This window comes from Protomyctophum bolini, assembly GCF_963924005.1.
Source record: "Protomyctophum bolini genome assembly, chromosome: 16".
In the NCBI taxonomy this organism is placed as follows: domain Eukaryota; kingdom Metazoa; phylum Chordata; class Actinopteri; order Myctophiformes; family Myctophidae; genus Protomyctophum; species Protomyctophum bolini.
In genome coordinates this window covers 36,190,785-36,209,739 of record NC_137877.1, presented here as the reverse complement: position 1 = coordinate 36,209,739, position 18,955 = coordinate 36,190,785, and the positions used below count along the sequence as shown (strand labels likewise).

Below are 18,955 nucleotides of genomic sequence, written 5' to 3'. Positions count from 1 at the left end.
CTAAAGCTAAACCTAGCACTATAGCAGTAGCAGCGAAGCTAGGGGATTAGCAGCAGCTCCAGCCAGTCGGGAGAGTCCACACTTTACAGCAGAGATAGAATTACAACCCTCGTCGGGTGGTACTCGACTCTCCACAGACTTTAACCCCCGGCCCCAAGCCAGTACCAGTAGTTTTTCTAGTTGCACAAGCACCGCAGCTGCTGCCCCGTTGTTCCCAGCCCAGCAGTGACCGTTGCAGATGATGTAAACATAGGCTTGAACACCGGGCTGGTATCGTGGGAGACCATGGCTGGAATATTCGTCAAAGGTTGATTGATGCGTGCTTTTGTTTCCCATGTCGCACATTTGGGGGGAACAATGACAGGGATTTGGTTTTTACAAAACAAGGATTTAATAATTGGAAAAGGACAAGGGACTCACAAAGTACGCATCAAGCCAATGCCACATACAATGAAATTAAATGTCCCAAAGAGAGGCCACAGGGGAAACCAAAAATAGATATATCAAAACAATTGGAGAAGTAGTTCAGTTCCGACCTAGCAGTAAATGAACTTCCACTTCGTGGCAGTGAGGACAGCTCAAATGATGGACAGGATTTCTCTGCAGGACTATTTTTTTTTAAATGGTTGACTACACACTGGCAAAGGACCCCAAATTTAACGAAATAAACAAACATCCCACCAAATGCAAAATACACCTCTCACAACATACAAAACGAAATGATTGACACACTGGCTAAAATGTTATTAAATTATGACAAAGCAGATTATGCTGGCTTTTGCATTAAAAGTGATGGGACTATATGGACAGATGCAATGTGGAGAATCTATCAGTCATGGTTAGATTTGTCTGTAAAGGCATTCCAGAGGAACACCTGATTGGTCTGCTTGACCTCAGTCAGTTAAATGCTGAATTTATTACCACCCAAATTCTTGAGCATCTTTCTGACTCAGGCTATAGTGCACCTGAAATTATCAGTCAGTGCTATGATGGAGCTTGTCATGAGTGGGATCAGGGGTGGGGTTCAGGCCTTATTGCAAAAAAAGGTAGGGAAGGATATTCCTTATAGCTATAACCACCAGCTGCACTTAGCAGTGGTCCATGCATGCAATGCAAGCAGAGCCATGTGCAAAAACATTTTTGGATCACTGCACTCATTCTTTCACCGTCATTATGTGTCACAGAACTATGATGTCCCCTCCCTTAAACGACTGTTGGAGATCAGGTGGACAAGTCACCATGGTGTGACCAAGTGCCTTGTGGAGAATCAGGATGCTATTATGAGTATCCTGTCAGAGGTTACAGAGGACAGAGCAGCTGCTGTTGATATCTGCACAGAGGTGTCCTATTTGTGCCGGTACCAAGCCCGGGTTAATGCAGAGGGTAGTGTAGATAGATGGAGATGAACTGATATGATGATAGCATAGTTTTCTATGCATTTTGGGGGCACCCCCTAATATTCTACCTGCCCAAGTAGTGGTGCAGGCTAGATCCGGCCCTAGAGAGAGAGAGGATTTCACTGATTTATTTTCCATGCATGGGCAAACTATAGCAGATGGTGTGAGAGGATTGTGTGCGTGTGTGTGTGTGTGTGTGTGCGCGCGCGAGCGTGCACGTGCACGTGTCACCCTACTGTTAAACCTTCACCATAACAACCACAGGCCTACCGTGACCTATGATTGTCCTCACGCATGCACACACACACACACGCCCGCGTGCACGCACGCACGCACAGTTTTAGGATTCAGTGCACGGGCAGGCAGGTCAGTGTGAAATCTCTCTCTCTCTCACTCACTGCTTATCTGGCTCTATATATCTTTCTCTCTCTCTCTCTCTCTCTCTCTCTCACACACACTGCTTATCTTCTCTGTTGTTATGTTGTCTGTCAAGGCTGAGTCATACATGATGTCGCGTATAGCAGACCTAGGCGTGTCTGTCCGGAGGGTCTGCCACGTTGTGAGCTTGTAGATCTGCCACACTGAGCTTGTAGATCTGCCACACTGAGCTTGTAGATCTGACACACTGTGAGCTTGCAGATCTGCAACGCTACAGTGAGCTTGTATATCTGCCACGTTGTGAGCTTGTAGATCTGACACGCTGTGAGCTTGTAGATCTGCCACACTGTGAGCTTGTAGATCTGACACGCTGTGAGCTTGCAGACCTGCAACGCTACAGTGAGCTTGTAGATCTGCCACACTGTGAGCTTGTAGATCTGCCACGCTGTGAGCTTGTAGATCTGATATGACAGCTACAGTGTGTAGATCTGCTGTTTTCAAATGGCCGTTGAAGTGGTCAACGTATGTCTTCTAATAATAATAATCACACTAAAGTTGTCTAATAATTGTAGTAGTGGAGTAAAAGTACAGGCAATATTTTGAATCCTGGAGCTGTGCATCATGAGGACAGCACCCATCACACTGACCTAACATCCGGTTACTACAACACTACTTTTAACACTGACATCAAGTAGCACAGAAAAGCTAAGTGTCACAGTAAAGACTAATGCTGGATTTTAACCCTGGACCTGTGGATCACGAGGACAGTCTGTCATCAGATTGAGCTAGCTGCAAGTTACTAGACCACAGCTTTGTTGTGCTACTTGAAGTACCCACTTAAGGCCCAATCAGATCCCAGTTCAAACCCATATAGGCAAACACAGGTGGCGCACATGGTTCTGAAATAAAATGGCCCATTTGGATACCACCTAAGACCCAGTTAGAAACCCACGTACAGTAAGCCCATATGGGCTAACCCATGACCATAGCCCAGATAGACATGTTAGCTGGGTGGTAGGAAAAATATATATTAATCATATTCGGTATTCGGTATTCGGTTTTCGGCCAAATGTTTCCTATATTCGGTATTCGGTTTCGGCCAAGAATTTCCCTTTCGGCTATACTTTTCATATCAAGGCCCATTATTATTCTAGCTAGGACCACCATTTGATGACATTTAGCCACACAGACCCAAAAACTAAAGAATATTTTGTTGTCGTTGGTTAAGATTTTGTCCACAATTTCATGCTTTTCGTGGCAAACGATCGAAAATAACAATCCTTCTACATTCTCTAATTTTGTAGACGTCTTGTAAATTAAGTAGCTAATACAGGTGTTTTACAATAATTTAACTCTTGAGAGCGTGTGCTTCCCTTTATTTTTTCTAATGTTCCCTTTGTGGCTCCAGCACCTCTCTTAAGTTTTTTCAGCGGATGAGCGGTGGTTCTTTTTCTATTTTTAACTCTTGAGAGCGTTTAAGATCTATAAGGGTCCACCGTGGACAAAACGGACCCTTTATTGTATAAACGAACACCAGACGACTGGCCCCTTTACCAACTCGCCCCCGCGAAAAGTGTTAATGTAGTTAACAGTTAATTTAGTATTTCCCTCCCTCCGTGACATCTGAAATGATCTTGATTTATTTGATTGTAGCCTACAGTAGTCGATCTCTGTACTCTGTAAGATCAATTAAAGAAGAACATGAGACAGAGACGGTGACTGCTTAATTAAGTTAATTTAGGACCTTATAGCAGTTACATTTTGTTTTATTAAACACATTTCTTCCATTATGTAGCCCATGTTTTGTAATGGCATCATGATGCTATTATATATGCCCATGGGCATACAGAGTGAACTTAACAATTATAAATGAATACAATACCTTTTATATAATCACCAACATGAATTTATGTTTGTTATTTACAGCTATAGGTAGAGTAGTGGGGCGAGGTGGAAAAGCTATACCGTTACCTTAAAACAAGTGTAGCTTTATGGCGTCGTCCAGTTAACAGTGTTTGTATTGAGTTGCGCTTGAAATGTACCTATTCTTCAAAAATCAATCAATTAATGTTGTATACTTTGAGTAAGGCAGTTCAATCAAAGCGCCCCTATCCATGCATCAATGACATTTGATTTGAATAATGATCCATCCATTATCCATATGCCCATGGCATGTGTTCACATCCATCCATCATGTGACTCTTTTATTTATTTATCCAAAATGAGTTAATAGCACAGGCAGACTCTATACTAGAGCATGTCTGAAATAAATGTCAGAGCTGAAATCGACATGTAAATATCAAATAAATGCTTAAACAGAGGTGTAACGTTAGAGACCACAGAAGTGAACCTTAAAAGCCTGTTTTTCTCTGCAAGACATTAGGCTACTGACCTATAAGCCATATCTCCAAAACTGGTGGGTTAAACTGAACAACCAATTTGTCAATTTGAAGATGATTCCTGAATTCATTCATATGGCATGAAAATAAATATTCAATGACTTACTGTGTGTCAAGTTTGGTCACAGCTGTCACATCCATTATCCATATTCATTATTATATTATGTCCATGTGTTCATATCCATCCATGTGGGTCTGCAGCTATAGGTCCATGATCTTCACATGATCATCATCCTCTTCTGGTCCAATAAGTCCTCCATGACTTCAAACTATGCTTTGTTAAAATTAAAAACGCCCAAACTTTAACTTAAATGAAGCATCGATGATGCATCCTCATATATAGCAGCACGCACGTACCGTGCACGGCAGCAGGCAGCATCAGCCAGACACACACACATCACAGTCACACACATGCTGTCCTCGCCTTCCTCTCTCCGGCTGGGTCAGGGTGGGACGTGCGTGCATGCGTTCCGCGTGCGCGCCAGTCAGTCTACTATATACTTATATTTAATTATATCAATTCCGGTATTGTTTCTGTTCCAAACGACGCGTCGCATTTACATGCATGTAGAGGCTATGCTGCAGAGAATGCTCCGTAAAATTACATTATATTATTTATTGTTTCAACATTGATCTGTATAGAGTCAGTCTCGACTGAATGGAACCGAGGAAAGGCGTTCTGTCTGCCAGCCGATCACACACACACGCGCACGCACGCACGCACGCAATATGCCTACACTGCCCCGCCGTTCCGTGCGCGTCACACTGACTGCTGTGCGCGTGCGTGACGTCACGCTGGGACGATAATAATAATAGACTGGAACGGAGTTTTACCTTACACCGAGATTGATGACCTGTGGGATTGTGAGACGCGAGAGGGCGCTATAGTGCTACTGCTTTATTTATTATTATTATTATTATTATTTACAAAATACTATAGATCAGATGCCATGTTAAAACATGAAGAATTAGAAAGTCCTGACTCTTGTCACCTTTTTTTATGACCGGCACCTGCCCAAGTTTGGGTTGGATGTGCATGTCTTTGTACTTTTTTCGTGTCACCTGTTCACATGTACCCATTTCTCCAGAATAAATAAACGTTCGTTAGGTCACTGCTTGTGGTGTAACAGCTGGTTCGCCTCACCGCCACACGCAGGCATGAACAAACAATAGCACCACCTGCTGTCCACAAACGGTACTCGAGGCCATTTGGACAGATTCAGAATCAGGTGATTTTGTTTCAGTTGTATTTCTTTCTTTCTTTATTAGCACATGACAAAAAACATTAAAAAAAAATGCATAAACATATTGTGCAGGATAATTAGAAAGAAGAAAAGGTGTTTTTTCTTCTAATTATTTGTTCTGCCCAAAAAAAATTGTTTTGTCACCATCCGGCTTTTGTCCGAGGCTTACAGGTTTTTAAATAAATACCTTTTCTGAAACTTCTATGGAAAAATGAATGGGAAATTGTCTTCCGGTGCCCCCGAAGGGGGCGGGACTGCAACACTATTTGGGGCATTTCCAAAAATGCTTTATTCTTTCATTTTTATTAAATGTTAATGTGGATTAGCGGTCCAGGCACCTATAGGCCGCTAATCCAGCCGGACGGTGTGTCGCGGGTTCGAGTCCCGAGCCTGCCGGCCTTTGCCGCGTGTCCCCCCCCCCCCCATCCGGTGGGAACTTGTAGATCTGCTATTTTTTTTTTTTTTTAATGGAGCTTAACTGGTCAACCTTGGAACAAGGCATACAGTATGACTCCATTTTCACTGTACATGACATTTTTGAGTGGTGCAACCACTCCTACAACCAGCAATGTCCGTGTACCTGTGTACCTACCTGTGTAAATGAGCACGAGTATGTGACTTATTTATACCAGTAGGGGGCGCCAGAAACAGAGAGAGGGGTAGTGCTGTGAAAAAAAGAAAGGGACAACAAACAAAAACAAAACAACAAAAACTGTATTCGCAAAGAAATCCTTTTATGTAAGCTATATAATAAGCTAAAAATAACACGTTTTAAAACTTAAACATCAGCATCATGGCCGCCCACCTTCGGCCCCGAACTCAGTCCTTGTGTCACGAGCAATGTGAGGACCTGGAGGGACGAAAAGAAACCCCAAAAAACAAAAAAAAACAACAACAAATAAAAGGTTACCTCTGACCCCAGGCCAGCCTAGGGGGGGGGGGGGGGGTTCTTTTTCAAACCAAAAAACAAACATCATTTAAATATTGACTGTTTTTTTTTAAGTTAGCAATGCATTATTATGGCATTCTCCTGTCAACGGCATCTCCGCGTATACTTGTACATCCACAGCTGACAATAATTATCGCTAACAATTACATTTACACGCACTGTACAAAACGGCTTAGCGCACGCGCGCGCACACAAACACACACACACACACACACACACACACACACACACACACACACACACACACACACACACACACACCGAGTGATATCGTATGTCGTTCATGAATTGCCTATTTTTACACCGGTATATCTGTACATTTCATGAACAATTTTGAACACGCAATTACAGGAGGACATCGTTCAATGGGGCTTAACGTATGGTTACACACTGCATTATGGGTACTTGTTTGTTTGCTTGTGCCGTGCATGATACTTATTAGTTCTAAACTTGGTTGGTTGTCTTGGACTCTCTGACATCGGTCGGGGGGGCTATAGAGCGTCGCAGTCCCGCCCCCTGCCATAGCCCAGGAAATGATTCCCCGTTCATTTTCCTCATAGACATTTCAAAAAGTATTTATTTAAAGACCTTTTAAGCGTCGTACAAAGCCAACTGGAGTTGTGACAACAAACAAAACATTTTGGGCCGAACAAATAATTGGAAAGAAGAGAAAAATAACACTTTCTTTGTTGTTTCTCTTCTTTGTGATTATTTGTATGGTTTGTTGTCATGATTTGTCACGACTCGAGTTGGCTTCATACGACGCTTAAAAGGTCTTTAAATAAATACTTTTTGTCTATGGGAAAAATGCATTTTCCTGGGCCTGGCGTCGTCATGAAAAGGCGGGACTGCGACGCTCTATATCTTGCCACCCCTTATCCCTAAACTAAATTTGCCATTTTTTTACTACTATGAAAAAACATTTTAAAATAGATCAAATAGCCGATCTACAAGCTCACAATGTTTCGATGTAGATCGGCTAGTTGAACTATTTTTAAATGTTTTTTTTAAATAGTAAAAAAATGGCAAAATTAGTTTAGGGATGGGTGACACAAGATGGAGCCCTGAGTCTTCTTACTCAGTGCGCGCGCGCACGCACGCACGCACGCACACACGCACACACACACACACACACACACACACACACACACACACACACACACACACACACACACACACTTTACCACGTGGCACAGGATACAGAAAGCATGGTCACATCGTGTTAAATTGGCTATTTTCTTTCAACCCCGTGTAAAAAAATAAGGTCTCAAGTAATGTAGAGAATACATGATGGAACAGGTGCACGGTGCGTCCTTCATTATGAGACTCAAATTGTGGAGACTTGTTCCTAAATTAAGTAATGCAGATGTTTAACAATAATGTGACTCTTGAGAGCGTAAAATGAAACGACAGAATAGCCTCACACTAGAGGGTTTATAGCAGTAGCGGTGCGGTTAAACCAAAGTCCACATGGGGGTGCTGTTGGCTCAGCTTTTGCACCAGTGGAATGGGTAACTATTTGTACACTACAAATATAGAAATATTAATAGACCTATTTTTACACTATGTTGTATCATGTATCATGTTTTAAAGCGTGTTCTCATCATGTATTGTTTACATCAGTGGTTCCCAAAGTGCAGGGGTCCTTGAGGGAGTTCCAGGGGGTCCCCAGCTAAATGATAGTTTGGAACCAAGTCGACCCTTATGGGTCTGTAACTGTACAGTGTACAAATGGAACCATTTGTACACACTCAGAGTTCAATTAACATTGATTTTACAATATAAATTGGGGGTCCCAGAGATGGAAATGCCATTAAATGGGGGGTCTGTAGACTAATGCATGTCAAACTGGGGGTCCTTGAAATTAAACGGGTTGAGAATCAGTGCTAGAGCCGTAAAGATCTTCTCTTATGGCGGTCCCCATGGCATATCTTTTCAAATGGGGGTCTGCGGGCTAATTAGTGTCAATTTGGGGGTCCTTGAAGTGAAAAAGTTTGGGAACCACAGCATTACCTAAGACCATTTTCTGTCTATCTGTCTGTCTGCCTGTATACATACATATATTTTACACTTTGGAACAAAATAGCCAAATAGTCAATTTCCCACCCATCCTCTGTGCCCCCTGTGCGTCGTTCCTCGGTGCCCCACACAGCCTCTTGGGGGTTGTTTTAATACTTGTTGATGCCAAAGATCCGCACCCGGTGCAGCTGGGGCAGCTTGGGGATGAGGACGCTGAGCAGGGACGCCGTGTTGATCACAAAGTGCGTCGTGTCGTATTTGGTGTAGAAGCTGGCCAGGAAGTATCTGAGGAGGAGACGGAGGAGACGAAACAATCACCTCAGTACATTGGGGACTATAACTATAATCTACCTGATCTTGAGGCCTACAAAATCGACCCCCCCCCCCCCCTTTCTTTTTTTTCTTATCAACTAGTCAACTAGTACCAACAAGGTCGACTAGTGGATTTACTAGTCGACTAGTTGGATAGTCGACTAGTTGCTTAATGCCCTACCTCAGACGCCACATTCTAAATCCTACATGCAGAGACGTGCAGAGAGTATTAGAGGGCCAGGGGCTGAAATCCCGTAAGAGGGCACTTTTGGACAGAAATAGCGATAATATTTTCGGGGGCACAACCCAGCATTCTTTTAGCTAGTGGAGATTCAGTGTACGACATGGATTTAGAAACAAATTCGCTCAAGTTCAGGAGACTTCGTAGGGGGAAAAAAAGCAATTATCCTGAAATGCTCCCTTCTAAATGGCATGGAAAGGAGTGGCATTTGCATTTCTTTCACCGTAGTCAATGCTGCATTCTACAACGGTTCATGGCAACCAAACTTCTGCAATTTTTCAAAATTGCAACTTTTCTAGTTATTACTGTACGTACAGGATGATGGGGGAGATGGTGAAGAACTTCCTGGACGAGGTGAACTGAACTCCGTAGTCCAGCTGTTCCCAGTGAGTCAGCAGTCTAGCTTTACCCTGGTCCGGAGTCTGGAAGGGAGTCCCTTTAACCGCATGCATGAACACATACATACCCTGCGCACGTGCGCACACGTGCACGCACACACACACACACACACACACACACACACACACACACACAGAATCTTCTCTTAGTTGTAGGTAAAAAAAAATACCATCACTACTCTACTGTGAGGACATGGAACAACATTGTCCTCAAAATATCTATTTTTTTAAATTCTACTAGACTTGTGGACACGTTTCGCACGCACAGACACACACACGGCTTGCCTCTGACAGAGCCACGTGGCACAAACCGCATTCTTGTTCGAATGCAATTAAATGCAAAATCCCGTGAATGTGTAGAAGTGATAAATTGCTCACGCCGATGCTATAAAGCGAGCACACAGACGTTGCATTGTGTGTGTGTGTGTGTGTGTGTGTGTGTGTGTGTGTGTGTGTGGAGGAAAATGAATGAAACAATGGGACTGTTTTCATGCAGGCGTGAGACGTGAGCAGCCTTTTGTCAAAAACAACGCTCTCACACCGCTAGTAAATCATGTCACGTGTGCAGATTTCTCTATTTAACCCTTTTAGGACTAAGGCCCGTAGTATTTTCAGCACGCAGCCACGTGTAAAATCAGCCATTACGAATACGAAGCCACCATGATAGATAGTTGGTGATGAAAGCATGACATTGATTTGGCACAGATGACCTTCATTATGATCCTATTTGACAATCAACCTCGGGCAACACAGAACTCCAACATTTTCAAGATGGCCGCCAGTTTTAATTACTTACAGTCTAAATTAGTAGCTTGCTGAGTAGTATTATTTCAGAGTATGGCAAAAATAGCTGATCTACAAGCTCAAAACGCGTCGCAGTGCGACGCGTTTTGAGCTTGTGGATCGGCTATTTTTGCTACGACAGTAATACATGGCCCTAGGGAGTGAGTTATGGAAATATAGTGGCCCTCTCCGTCATCCAAGTTTCACACCCCTGATCTATATACTACGTACCAGGTTGTGTATTGTGTTGGTTGAGCGTCCATAGCATCTATACGCTACGTACCAGGTTGTGTATTGTGTTGGTTGAGCGTCCATAGCATCTATACGCTACGTACCAGGTTGTGTATTGTGTTGGTTGAGCGTCCATAGCATCTATACGCTACGTACCAGGTTGTGTATTGTGTTGGTTGAGCGTCCATAGCATCTATACGCTACGTACCAGGTTGTGTATTGTGTTGGTTGAGCGTCCATAGCATCTATACGCTACGTACCAGGTTGTGTATTGTGTTGGTTGAACGTCCATAGCATCTATACGCTACGTACCAGGTTGTGTATTGTGTTGGTTGAGCGTCCATAGCATCTATACGCTACGTACCAGGTTGTGTATTGTGTTGGTTGAGCGTCCATAGCATCTATACGCTACGTACCAGGTTGTGTATTGTGTTGGTTGAGCGTCCATAGCATCTATACTCTACGTACCAGGTTGTGTATTGTGTTGGTTGAGCGTCCATAGCATCTATACGCTACGTACCAGGTTGTGGATGACGTTGGTGAGCGTCCAGACGAGCGGCACGCTGCAGAAGGGGATGCTGAGCAGCACCACGTGAAGCACGGCCACGCCCAGGGTGTACGTCAGCCAGATGCCGCGGCCGTTCATCACGCGCGTGTTGGGGTTGACCTCGCTGTGAGCCACGCCCACGTTCATGATGCCGCCCTGCACGCATGATGCACGCACACGCACACACACACACATACCAAAATGGTTCGGGCGGCCAAATACATATAATTCTAGGGGTCCTTGACATGAAATAGTTGGAGAACCACTGACATAGAAAACATGAGGTTTTTTCAGAAAACTGTCAGGATTTAGAAGGCATTTGTAGAATCGTCCTCAGGCCTAAATGGGTTTAAGGTTAGGAATAAGGTTAGGTTTTCGTTCGTTTTAGAAGATGAAGTAGTGGTGATGGTGGTACAATTTAGGCGTTTAGCTTATTCCAGAGCGACTTAAGAGTAAGCAAGAACAAAACACGGCATCATGAATACATACTTACACATACAATACTTATGTATATACATCACATACAGAATTGCTATCATGAATGATACGTAAGCTAATAACGTAACAGTGGAATATCTATATAATGAAACTATGCATATATTTATATACTACATTATATAGTGCCATGTCTACATAAAATGCTATCTAAGTTACATAAGTTGAGCATTTGCATATATATATATATATATATATATATACGACATAAGGTCGTCGAAGGCTAGGGCAAGTGCTACGGGTTAAGATGGAGTCATGAAGAGGTGGGTTTTCAGACTCCGGCGGAAGATTGGGAGTGAGTCTGCAGTTCTGACTGCAATGGAGAAGTGCATTCCATAGTTTTGGAGCCAGAAGGGAGAAGAGTTTGGGACGTGTGGAGTGTTGTTACTACTACTTCCTGCTTCCCTGCGTTGGCTGATCTGAGCTAGTGCACGGGAGGTCTTGTAGGGTTCAATCATACTTGCAAGATATGGGGGAGCCACACCTTTGGTTGCTTTGAATGACAGCATCAGAGTTTTGTACTCTGTGCGGGCAGCGACCGGGAGCCAATGGAGGGAGCGGAGAAGGGGAGAGACGTGTGAACATTTTGGCTGGTTGAAGACCAAGCGAGCTGCGGCATTTTGGATCAATTTGGTGGTGTAGTGCGGTTGCACCTTAACCCTTACCTCGCCACTCCAGGAATGATAAGCTCAAACGCGGCTCCGCTGCTGGGCTGTCCTGTGGTTGACCTTTGCCCTCTGGCACGCCACGCTGTGTGGACACAAAGACACGTTTATAGACCAGCTTTACAGAAACAGTGTTGTTTTTGGCTTTTTTTAGTTTTAGTCTCTTCAATAGTTTATATTTAGCTTCAGTCACATTTTAGTCACCTGGAATGTTTAATATTGTTAGTGTATGCTGTCGTAATTTTGCACTTGCTGAAAATAGCCGATCTACAAGCTCACAACGTGTCGCAGGGTGACGCGTTGTGAGCTTGTAGCTTGGCTATTTTCAGCATGCAACAAGTGTAAAATGACTTATAGTGGACCTCTTGTCCACTAGTCCCTTCCTAACATTTAGTCTAGTTTTTATTTGTTGACAAATTCGTCAGTGAAAAAAAGTAGTCGACAAACATTTTTCGTCTTGGTTTTTGTCGACGAAAACAACACTGGACAGAAAACAGCTGGGTCACAATTATTATCATTTTTGCATAATCATGAAAAAGGTTTAATCTGTATAACTAATAAATCCATGTGTTGAAAATGCTCATAGATTTAAAGACAATTGAGGAAATAGCATAACTATCGAAAAGCTCACACTTCTTATTGAGCTGAGCTGTGGATTTCCACCATTGAATTAAAAGTAATTAAATATTCTTTATTGTGATTATTGGCACAGGTCACCGTCAGCCATGTATTTTTACAGTAACTGTAGTACAGTAACAGTACAGTACTTGTCATATCTGCTACAAAACCTAAAGCCCCCCCCCCCCCCCCCCGAAAAATAAGAAAAATAATGAAATCGCTAATCGCAATTATTTTCAAAATAATTAATCTGAGAATGATTCTGGAAATTAAATAGGAAGAATGTCCATGATCAACGCACATGCGCACACACACACACACACACACACACACGCGCTGTCTGGAGCATTCCCTACATGTCTGAGCAGATTGTCTGTACGACAATCTGTCCAGATAACAGCTGGCTGCGTGCCAAAGAGTCTGACGACCCGCTAAGACCTGAGAGACCAGATTCTACTGAAATGTCTTCTAAATAATCCATGACAAAAAAGCACATCAATGTGGTGCTCAGAACTGTTTCATGTCAAGGACCCCCAAAATTATTTGAAATTGGCCGCCGACCCCCCATATCTGAAAATATGTTCTTCCAGGCACCCCTCCCAGAAGCAAAGATACGAGTAAGACGCGCGAACGCGGGAAGCGAACGCAGATCGTAAATTGCAATAACAATTAGAATAAATTACGAATTAGTGAGAACTGTGTAGTACTGTGAAATTAGTGAAAACAGTCCCTTTTGTGCCCATATATGGAGCTGAGTGGACCTGGCCCCTTTTGTGCCCATAATAGGAGCCGAGTGATTGCTGATGCAACACACTCCATTTTTGGATAGCGGGACAGACAGACAGACAGACAGACAGACACACAGACATGATCTGCTAGGTCTCATAGTAAGTGCTCAGTGCGTTCGCAATGAGTTAAAAAACGTCCACTGTGAAAGAATACACATTCAAAGATTTATACACACGTGTCGTGCACACATAGACATCAAAGGGGGCTTCAGCCCCTGCCCTTTTACTCGTCTGTAAAACAACTGCCCTTTCCCAGACCACGAATGCAGCGTTTACTGCACGGTGAAAAATAAATGCAAAATGCCACTCCTCTCCTTTCCATGCCATGCCGGAAGGCAGCATTCAGGAGAATAGCTTTTTTTCCCCCGAAGTCTCCTGAACTTGGAACATTTTGTGTTGAACTAATTTGTTTCAGCTTGGGTAGAACATCACGGGCACCGATCTAATCTCGTGCACACATAGTTTAGCCGCCGCTGCTCGTATGTGTATATGTGCACCACCAACCACAGTGCCAACACCGTCTTTGTGTTGAACCCTTTCAGGCCTGACGTCGACATTTAAAAAATGTCTTCTAAACCACGACAGTTTTCTGAAATACCCATGTTTCTATAACAGTGGTGCTCAATATTTCATGTCAAGGACCCCCAAAAAGTATATGTAATAGGCCGCCGACCCCCCCATCTGAAAATATGTTGTTCCAGGGACCCCCCCCCCCAGAAGCAAAGATTTGAGTTAAAATCGTTCGCTCTGAAAGAATATATTCAAAACATTTGACAAATCATGAAACTGTGGCGCAAATCATATATATATACATATGATTTGCGCCACAGTTTCATGATTATATATATATATATTCTTTCACAGCAAATATTTGTCTAGGGTCCCTGGAACTACATATTTTCAGATGGGGGTCCGTGACCAAATACAGATAATTCTGAACAAGTTTGAGAACCACTGACCTAGAAACATGAGGTTTTTCCAGAAAACTGGACCTGCACCCTTGCGTCCGAACTCGTGTAAATACTGCCTTATATCCATCATGACCTCATTTCTGTTTACTGTTTGATTCATTATTTTTCTTTTCTTTTTCCTCTTCCTGATAACAGAAATCCAGTCCAACGTATATGTATAATATACAAACGCAGGGTTTCCAAAGTGTGGCACCAAGGAAAATACATAAAAAACAATCGAGAGAGTAATACCAGTACATAGTGCTAAATGTGATAAGATAATGCAAAATAAATACAAATTAACCTATTTATAGACCTGACGTCAACATTTTTTAAATTATGTATTTTTTTCTGAAAAACCTCATGTTTCTATATCAGTGGTTCTCAATATTTCATGTCAAGGACCCCAAAAATGTTATGTAATATGCCGCCGACCCCCATCTGAAAATATGTAGTTCCAGGGGACCCTCCAGAAGCAAAGATTTGAATTAAAAACTGAAACTCTGAAAGCATATATATTCAAAGATTAGAGGCATATTTTTCACGATTTTTCAAAAATAGCAGACCTACAAGTTCATAGCGCGGCACTCAGTGCCACGCAATGAGCTTGTAGATCTGCTATTTTTCAATAGCTGAAATATAACATAATGCTTAAAACACCAAAAGGGGTTCCCAAAACACAAAAACTGTTTTACACCTATAAATATGTTCCCATCCAGCTGCTCTACCGGCCACCATAGGCGGATTTACCATTGGGATAGGGTGGGCTGCAGCCCGGGGGCCCTTTTTAATATTTTGAAATTGTAAAGTATTGCAATCCAATTCAACTGAGATTTATGTTTAGTTATTGCATATTTAGTATTATGGTTAAAACATTGAGAGCTTCTGCTCTGCTGTCTGCACTGCAGACAGTGACGCTGTGTTGTGGGGTAGCTGTGGAAACCCCTGCCAATGTCGACTAGTTGTCTGTCTGCCTTTCTCTTTTGGGGGGGCTGAGTACCCCACAATTACAGTGAAATTAAAACAAAATGCGACATTTTATTTCCGGGCTGTGCGGCCTAGAAAAATGCACCGCGCAGCCCAGGGGGCCCCTGACATTTTGTCTAGCCCGGGGGCCCGTTCTGTGAACGTGACTATTTGGGATTCAAAGTTCACTGTTGTGTCATCGTGACTTTTGCTGTAAGTCTGTCAGAGATAGACCAGTGGTTTTACTGTAACTCTGTCAGATAGAGTTCATTGGTTCCCAAAACCTTTTCATACTGAAGTACCACCTCAGAAAATGTTTGGCTCTCCACAACAATAACGGCATGATGTTAAAAATTACAGGCATGGTATACCTGCCCTTTTTTATCCATTCCTAAGCCAATAATGACAAAACTCTAATCAGCACAACATGATTAATCCGTTCTCAAATATCATACACTATTTAACAATAGGCATATCAGCTGTTCTGTGTTCTGCGAGCGTGCATGTGGCGTCATTAAAACACCATTATTTTCACCATAGTGTCATTGGAGTGTAATGCATTTGTCTGGCTAAATACTGCTCCAGCACAGCTTCTTCCGAAAGGACGCCAGGGTCATTCAGCATTTGTCTACAATGGAGAGCTGTACATATTTGGTGGTGGCCACTGGGGTGAGGATGACACTCTTCGGAACTTAAATGATGCGTGGAAATTCAATCCAAAGACGTCTCCTGGAAGGAGGTTAAGCTCAATGTGAACGACGATGACCCGTTCATTGTAGTTTTCGGCTGCTGTTGCATGGTGGGAAATCGTGTCATCGTCTTTGGGGGACTTTGGTGCAAAGTAGTCAGACTCAATAATGACCTTTACATCTTAGACTTCAAGACGCTATGCAAGCTTCCGGTTATTCTGTACGGTCTGGATCAGTCTGAACTCCCGCACAACATCAGCCCTGACTGACCAAAAACACATACAAAAATAAAAAGGTGGCCAAGCGCAGTGGCGTCAAATGGCTATGGCAAGCTATGGCAGCTGCCATAGCTTGGCTCCAGGAGGGGGGGGGGATACTAAAATAAATCATCATCATTTTTTGACCGCGGTCGAGATCATGGATTTCACAATGCCACGCCAGACTTCCTGGCTGATAATACAAATCTAAATATATTTTCAAAAAAGTCTTGTTTAAAAAAACATCTGTCTAACGATGATGTCACTGGTGGACGGGTTTCTGAACTGCCCACAGCCCTCCTATGAGACACAGACCGAGTAGGAAAAATAAATATTGGCATTTTATCATGAACATTAGTGAGGACCAATTATATGAAGATAGGTTGAAAAGCGGTCGTCCTTTGAATTCCCACTGACAATAAATTTCACGTCACCGTGTCTATTTTACGTCATGATGATGTGTTCCAGGAACACATTATTTTATCTGGCTGAAAGCTTTCTCAAAACAAAACCAAAAAGGTTTAATTACTATGAAAGGATGAAAACCTGCACAATCTGTCAGTCAGTCAGTCAGTCAGTCCGTCACACCTCCTTATATGGTCATGACGGTCGTCAGTCCTTCACGCCTAGTGACACGCTCCATATAATGGCCTTCTCTATGAAGATCAAGACACTGACCTCATCAAACCCTATAGCCATACATGAAGACTGGATCATAACCTAGATATCCATGTCTCTCTCTCTCTCTTTAGCCCCTTAGATAGCACTTTTGTAGACTTAGATAGCATTTTATACAGACTTGTGTGTGTAGTGCTGTCTACATCTATGTGATGTAGACAGCACTAGAATGGCATTGTATGTAGTCATAGCACTAAGTATAGTATAGTATATATGTATAGTGTGAGTGTCATTATAGAGATCCCACTGTTAGGTTCTTAGCTTACGCATGTTTCTTGAATATTACTTTTTATGTATGTGATGTATTGCCATGATTTTTCTTCTTGCCGTAATGTAAGTAAATCGCTCTGGATTAAGAGTGTCTGCTAAATGCCTACATTGTAAATTCTCTCTCTCTCTGGAATTGGAGGACCACCATGAGTTAAATTATTGTTTAACATCTGCATTACTTAATTTGCAAGAAAGTCATTTTGTTGAACGTTTGCCTGTTATCTCTCCTAATTGGGTACCAACATCAATATAGCGTGGAAATGTGGACAGAATATTATCCAACGACAAAACAACACTATTCTAAAAGACAAGTTTTGGGTCTGAGAGGCTAAATGTCATCAAACGGTGGTCTGTGGATCAAATGTAGAATAAATAATGGACCTCAATATGAAATGTGTTGTCCACTGAAGTACAACAAACAGCAGATTATTGATTGATTGATTGGAAATGTGTATTCAGAGTTTGATTGTAGAATGGGTATAAGTTCACAGTAAAGCTCAGGTCAATACAAAAACTTCTAGAAGATAAAACCATATGAGAAAGCACTAAGACTTGTTTACATCAGGGTCCTCCATGTTCAATTCATCAGAACATTTTAAAGACGTACACATATACACTTCTATGAGCATTAGTTAGAATGCAAGCTGCACCAGTGGTCCTCTGGGGTTCCCAGTGCAGCTAAATGATGGAGAGTTGGTAACCAAACCAAATGGACTAGAATAGATCTTTAACTCTCAAGAGTGTAAAATGAAACCATGCAAATGGATGCTCACGGGTCCATTTGGTTTCCTTTTACCCTCTCAAAGAGTTAAATTATTGTTAAACATCTGCATTACTTAAGAATAAGACTATACCAACATCAATACAGCATGGAATCGTGGACAGAATCCTATATTCAACGACAACAAAATGTTCTTTAGTTGTGTGTCTGAGAGGCTAAAATGTCATCAAATGGTGGTCCGTGGCTAAATGTCATCAAATGGTGGTCCGTGGCTCAAATGGGTCTGAGGCTAAATGTCATCAAATGGTGGTCCGTGGCTCAAATGGGTCTGAGGCTAAATGTCATCAAATGGTGGTCCGTGCTCAATGGGTCTGAGAGGCTAAAATGTCATCAAATGGTGGTCCGTGGCTCAAATGGGTCTGAGAGGCTAAATGTCATCATGGTCCGTACGTGCTCAAATTATGAATACATAATGGACCTTAATATGAAAAGGGTTGAAAACCACTGATATTTCAAGTATTATAACATTGCTATAGCTGCACTGCACAACAGTCAACATATATGTGTGTCAGTGTCATGGAATGTTTGGACTGTGTGTGTGTGTCTGTGTGTCTGTGTGTGTGTGTGTGTGTGTGTGTGTGTGTGTGTGCGCGCGTGCGTGTGAAATCAAACATTATTAGAGCGTACACTTACCTGTTCTGTTATTATTATTATCGTCTGGACAAAAATAACACACGTCTGTCTGTCTACTCCTCACGGAATCCTTGTTGATGTTGATGATGATGTGTGTGTGTGCACGCGTGTGCGCGTGCGCACGCGCAGGCGCAGCAGATCGAGGAGGAGGAGCATCTCGCAAAAAACCGGAAGTAGACGTTTGACATTATTAGGTAGTAAAAAAATAAAAGCTCGGCTCAATATTTTATTATAATCAATTTCAATTACATTTGTTCTAAATTTATA

General features: G+C 42.5%; 1 protein-coding gene across 1 annotated transcript; it reads right to left on the bottom strand.

Moving 5' to 3' along the window:
- Positions 1 to 6,135: 6,135 nt before the first annotated feature.
- On the bottom strand, positions 6,136 to 18,784 carry ormdl1 (ORMDL sphingolipid biosynthesis regulator 1). The gene is made up of 5 exons (XM_080785327.1): positions 18,689 to 18,784; positions 12,059 to 12,143; positions 10,872 to 11,054; positions 9,255 to 9,406; positions 6,136 to 8,671 (listed from the first exon to the last, which is right to left on the bottom strand). Exons 3-5 carry the CDS (start codon positions 11,043 to 11,045, stop codon positions 8,536 to 8,538), a joined length of 462 nt encoding a protein of 153 aa, XP_080641453.1. The 5' UTR covers positions 11,046 to 11,054; positions 12,059 to 12,143; positions 18,689 to 18,784; the 3' UTR covers positions 6,136 to 8,535.
- Between the last annotated feature and the right edge of the window lie 171 nt (positions 18,785 to 18,955).

Excerpts from the sequence above, each read along its gene's own strand:
- ormdl1 (XM_080785327.1), bottom strand. The coding sequence starts at position 11,045 with ATGAACGTGGGCGTGGCTCACAGCGAGGTCAACCCCAACACGCGCGTG. Across the intron at positions 9,407-10,871 it reads CCAACGTCATCCACAACCTG|GGTATGTATGTGTTCATGCA; the intron begins GTACGTAGCGTA and ends GCACGTGCGCAG. Across the intron at positions 8,672-9,254 it reads ACCATCTCCCCCATCATCCT|ATACTTCCTGGCCAGCTTCT; the intron begins GTACGTACAGTA and ends TCTCCTCCTCAG.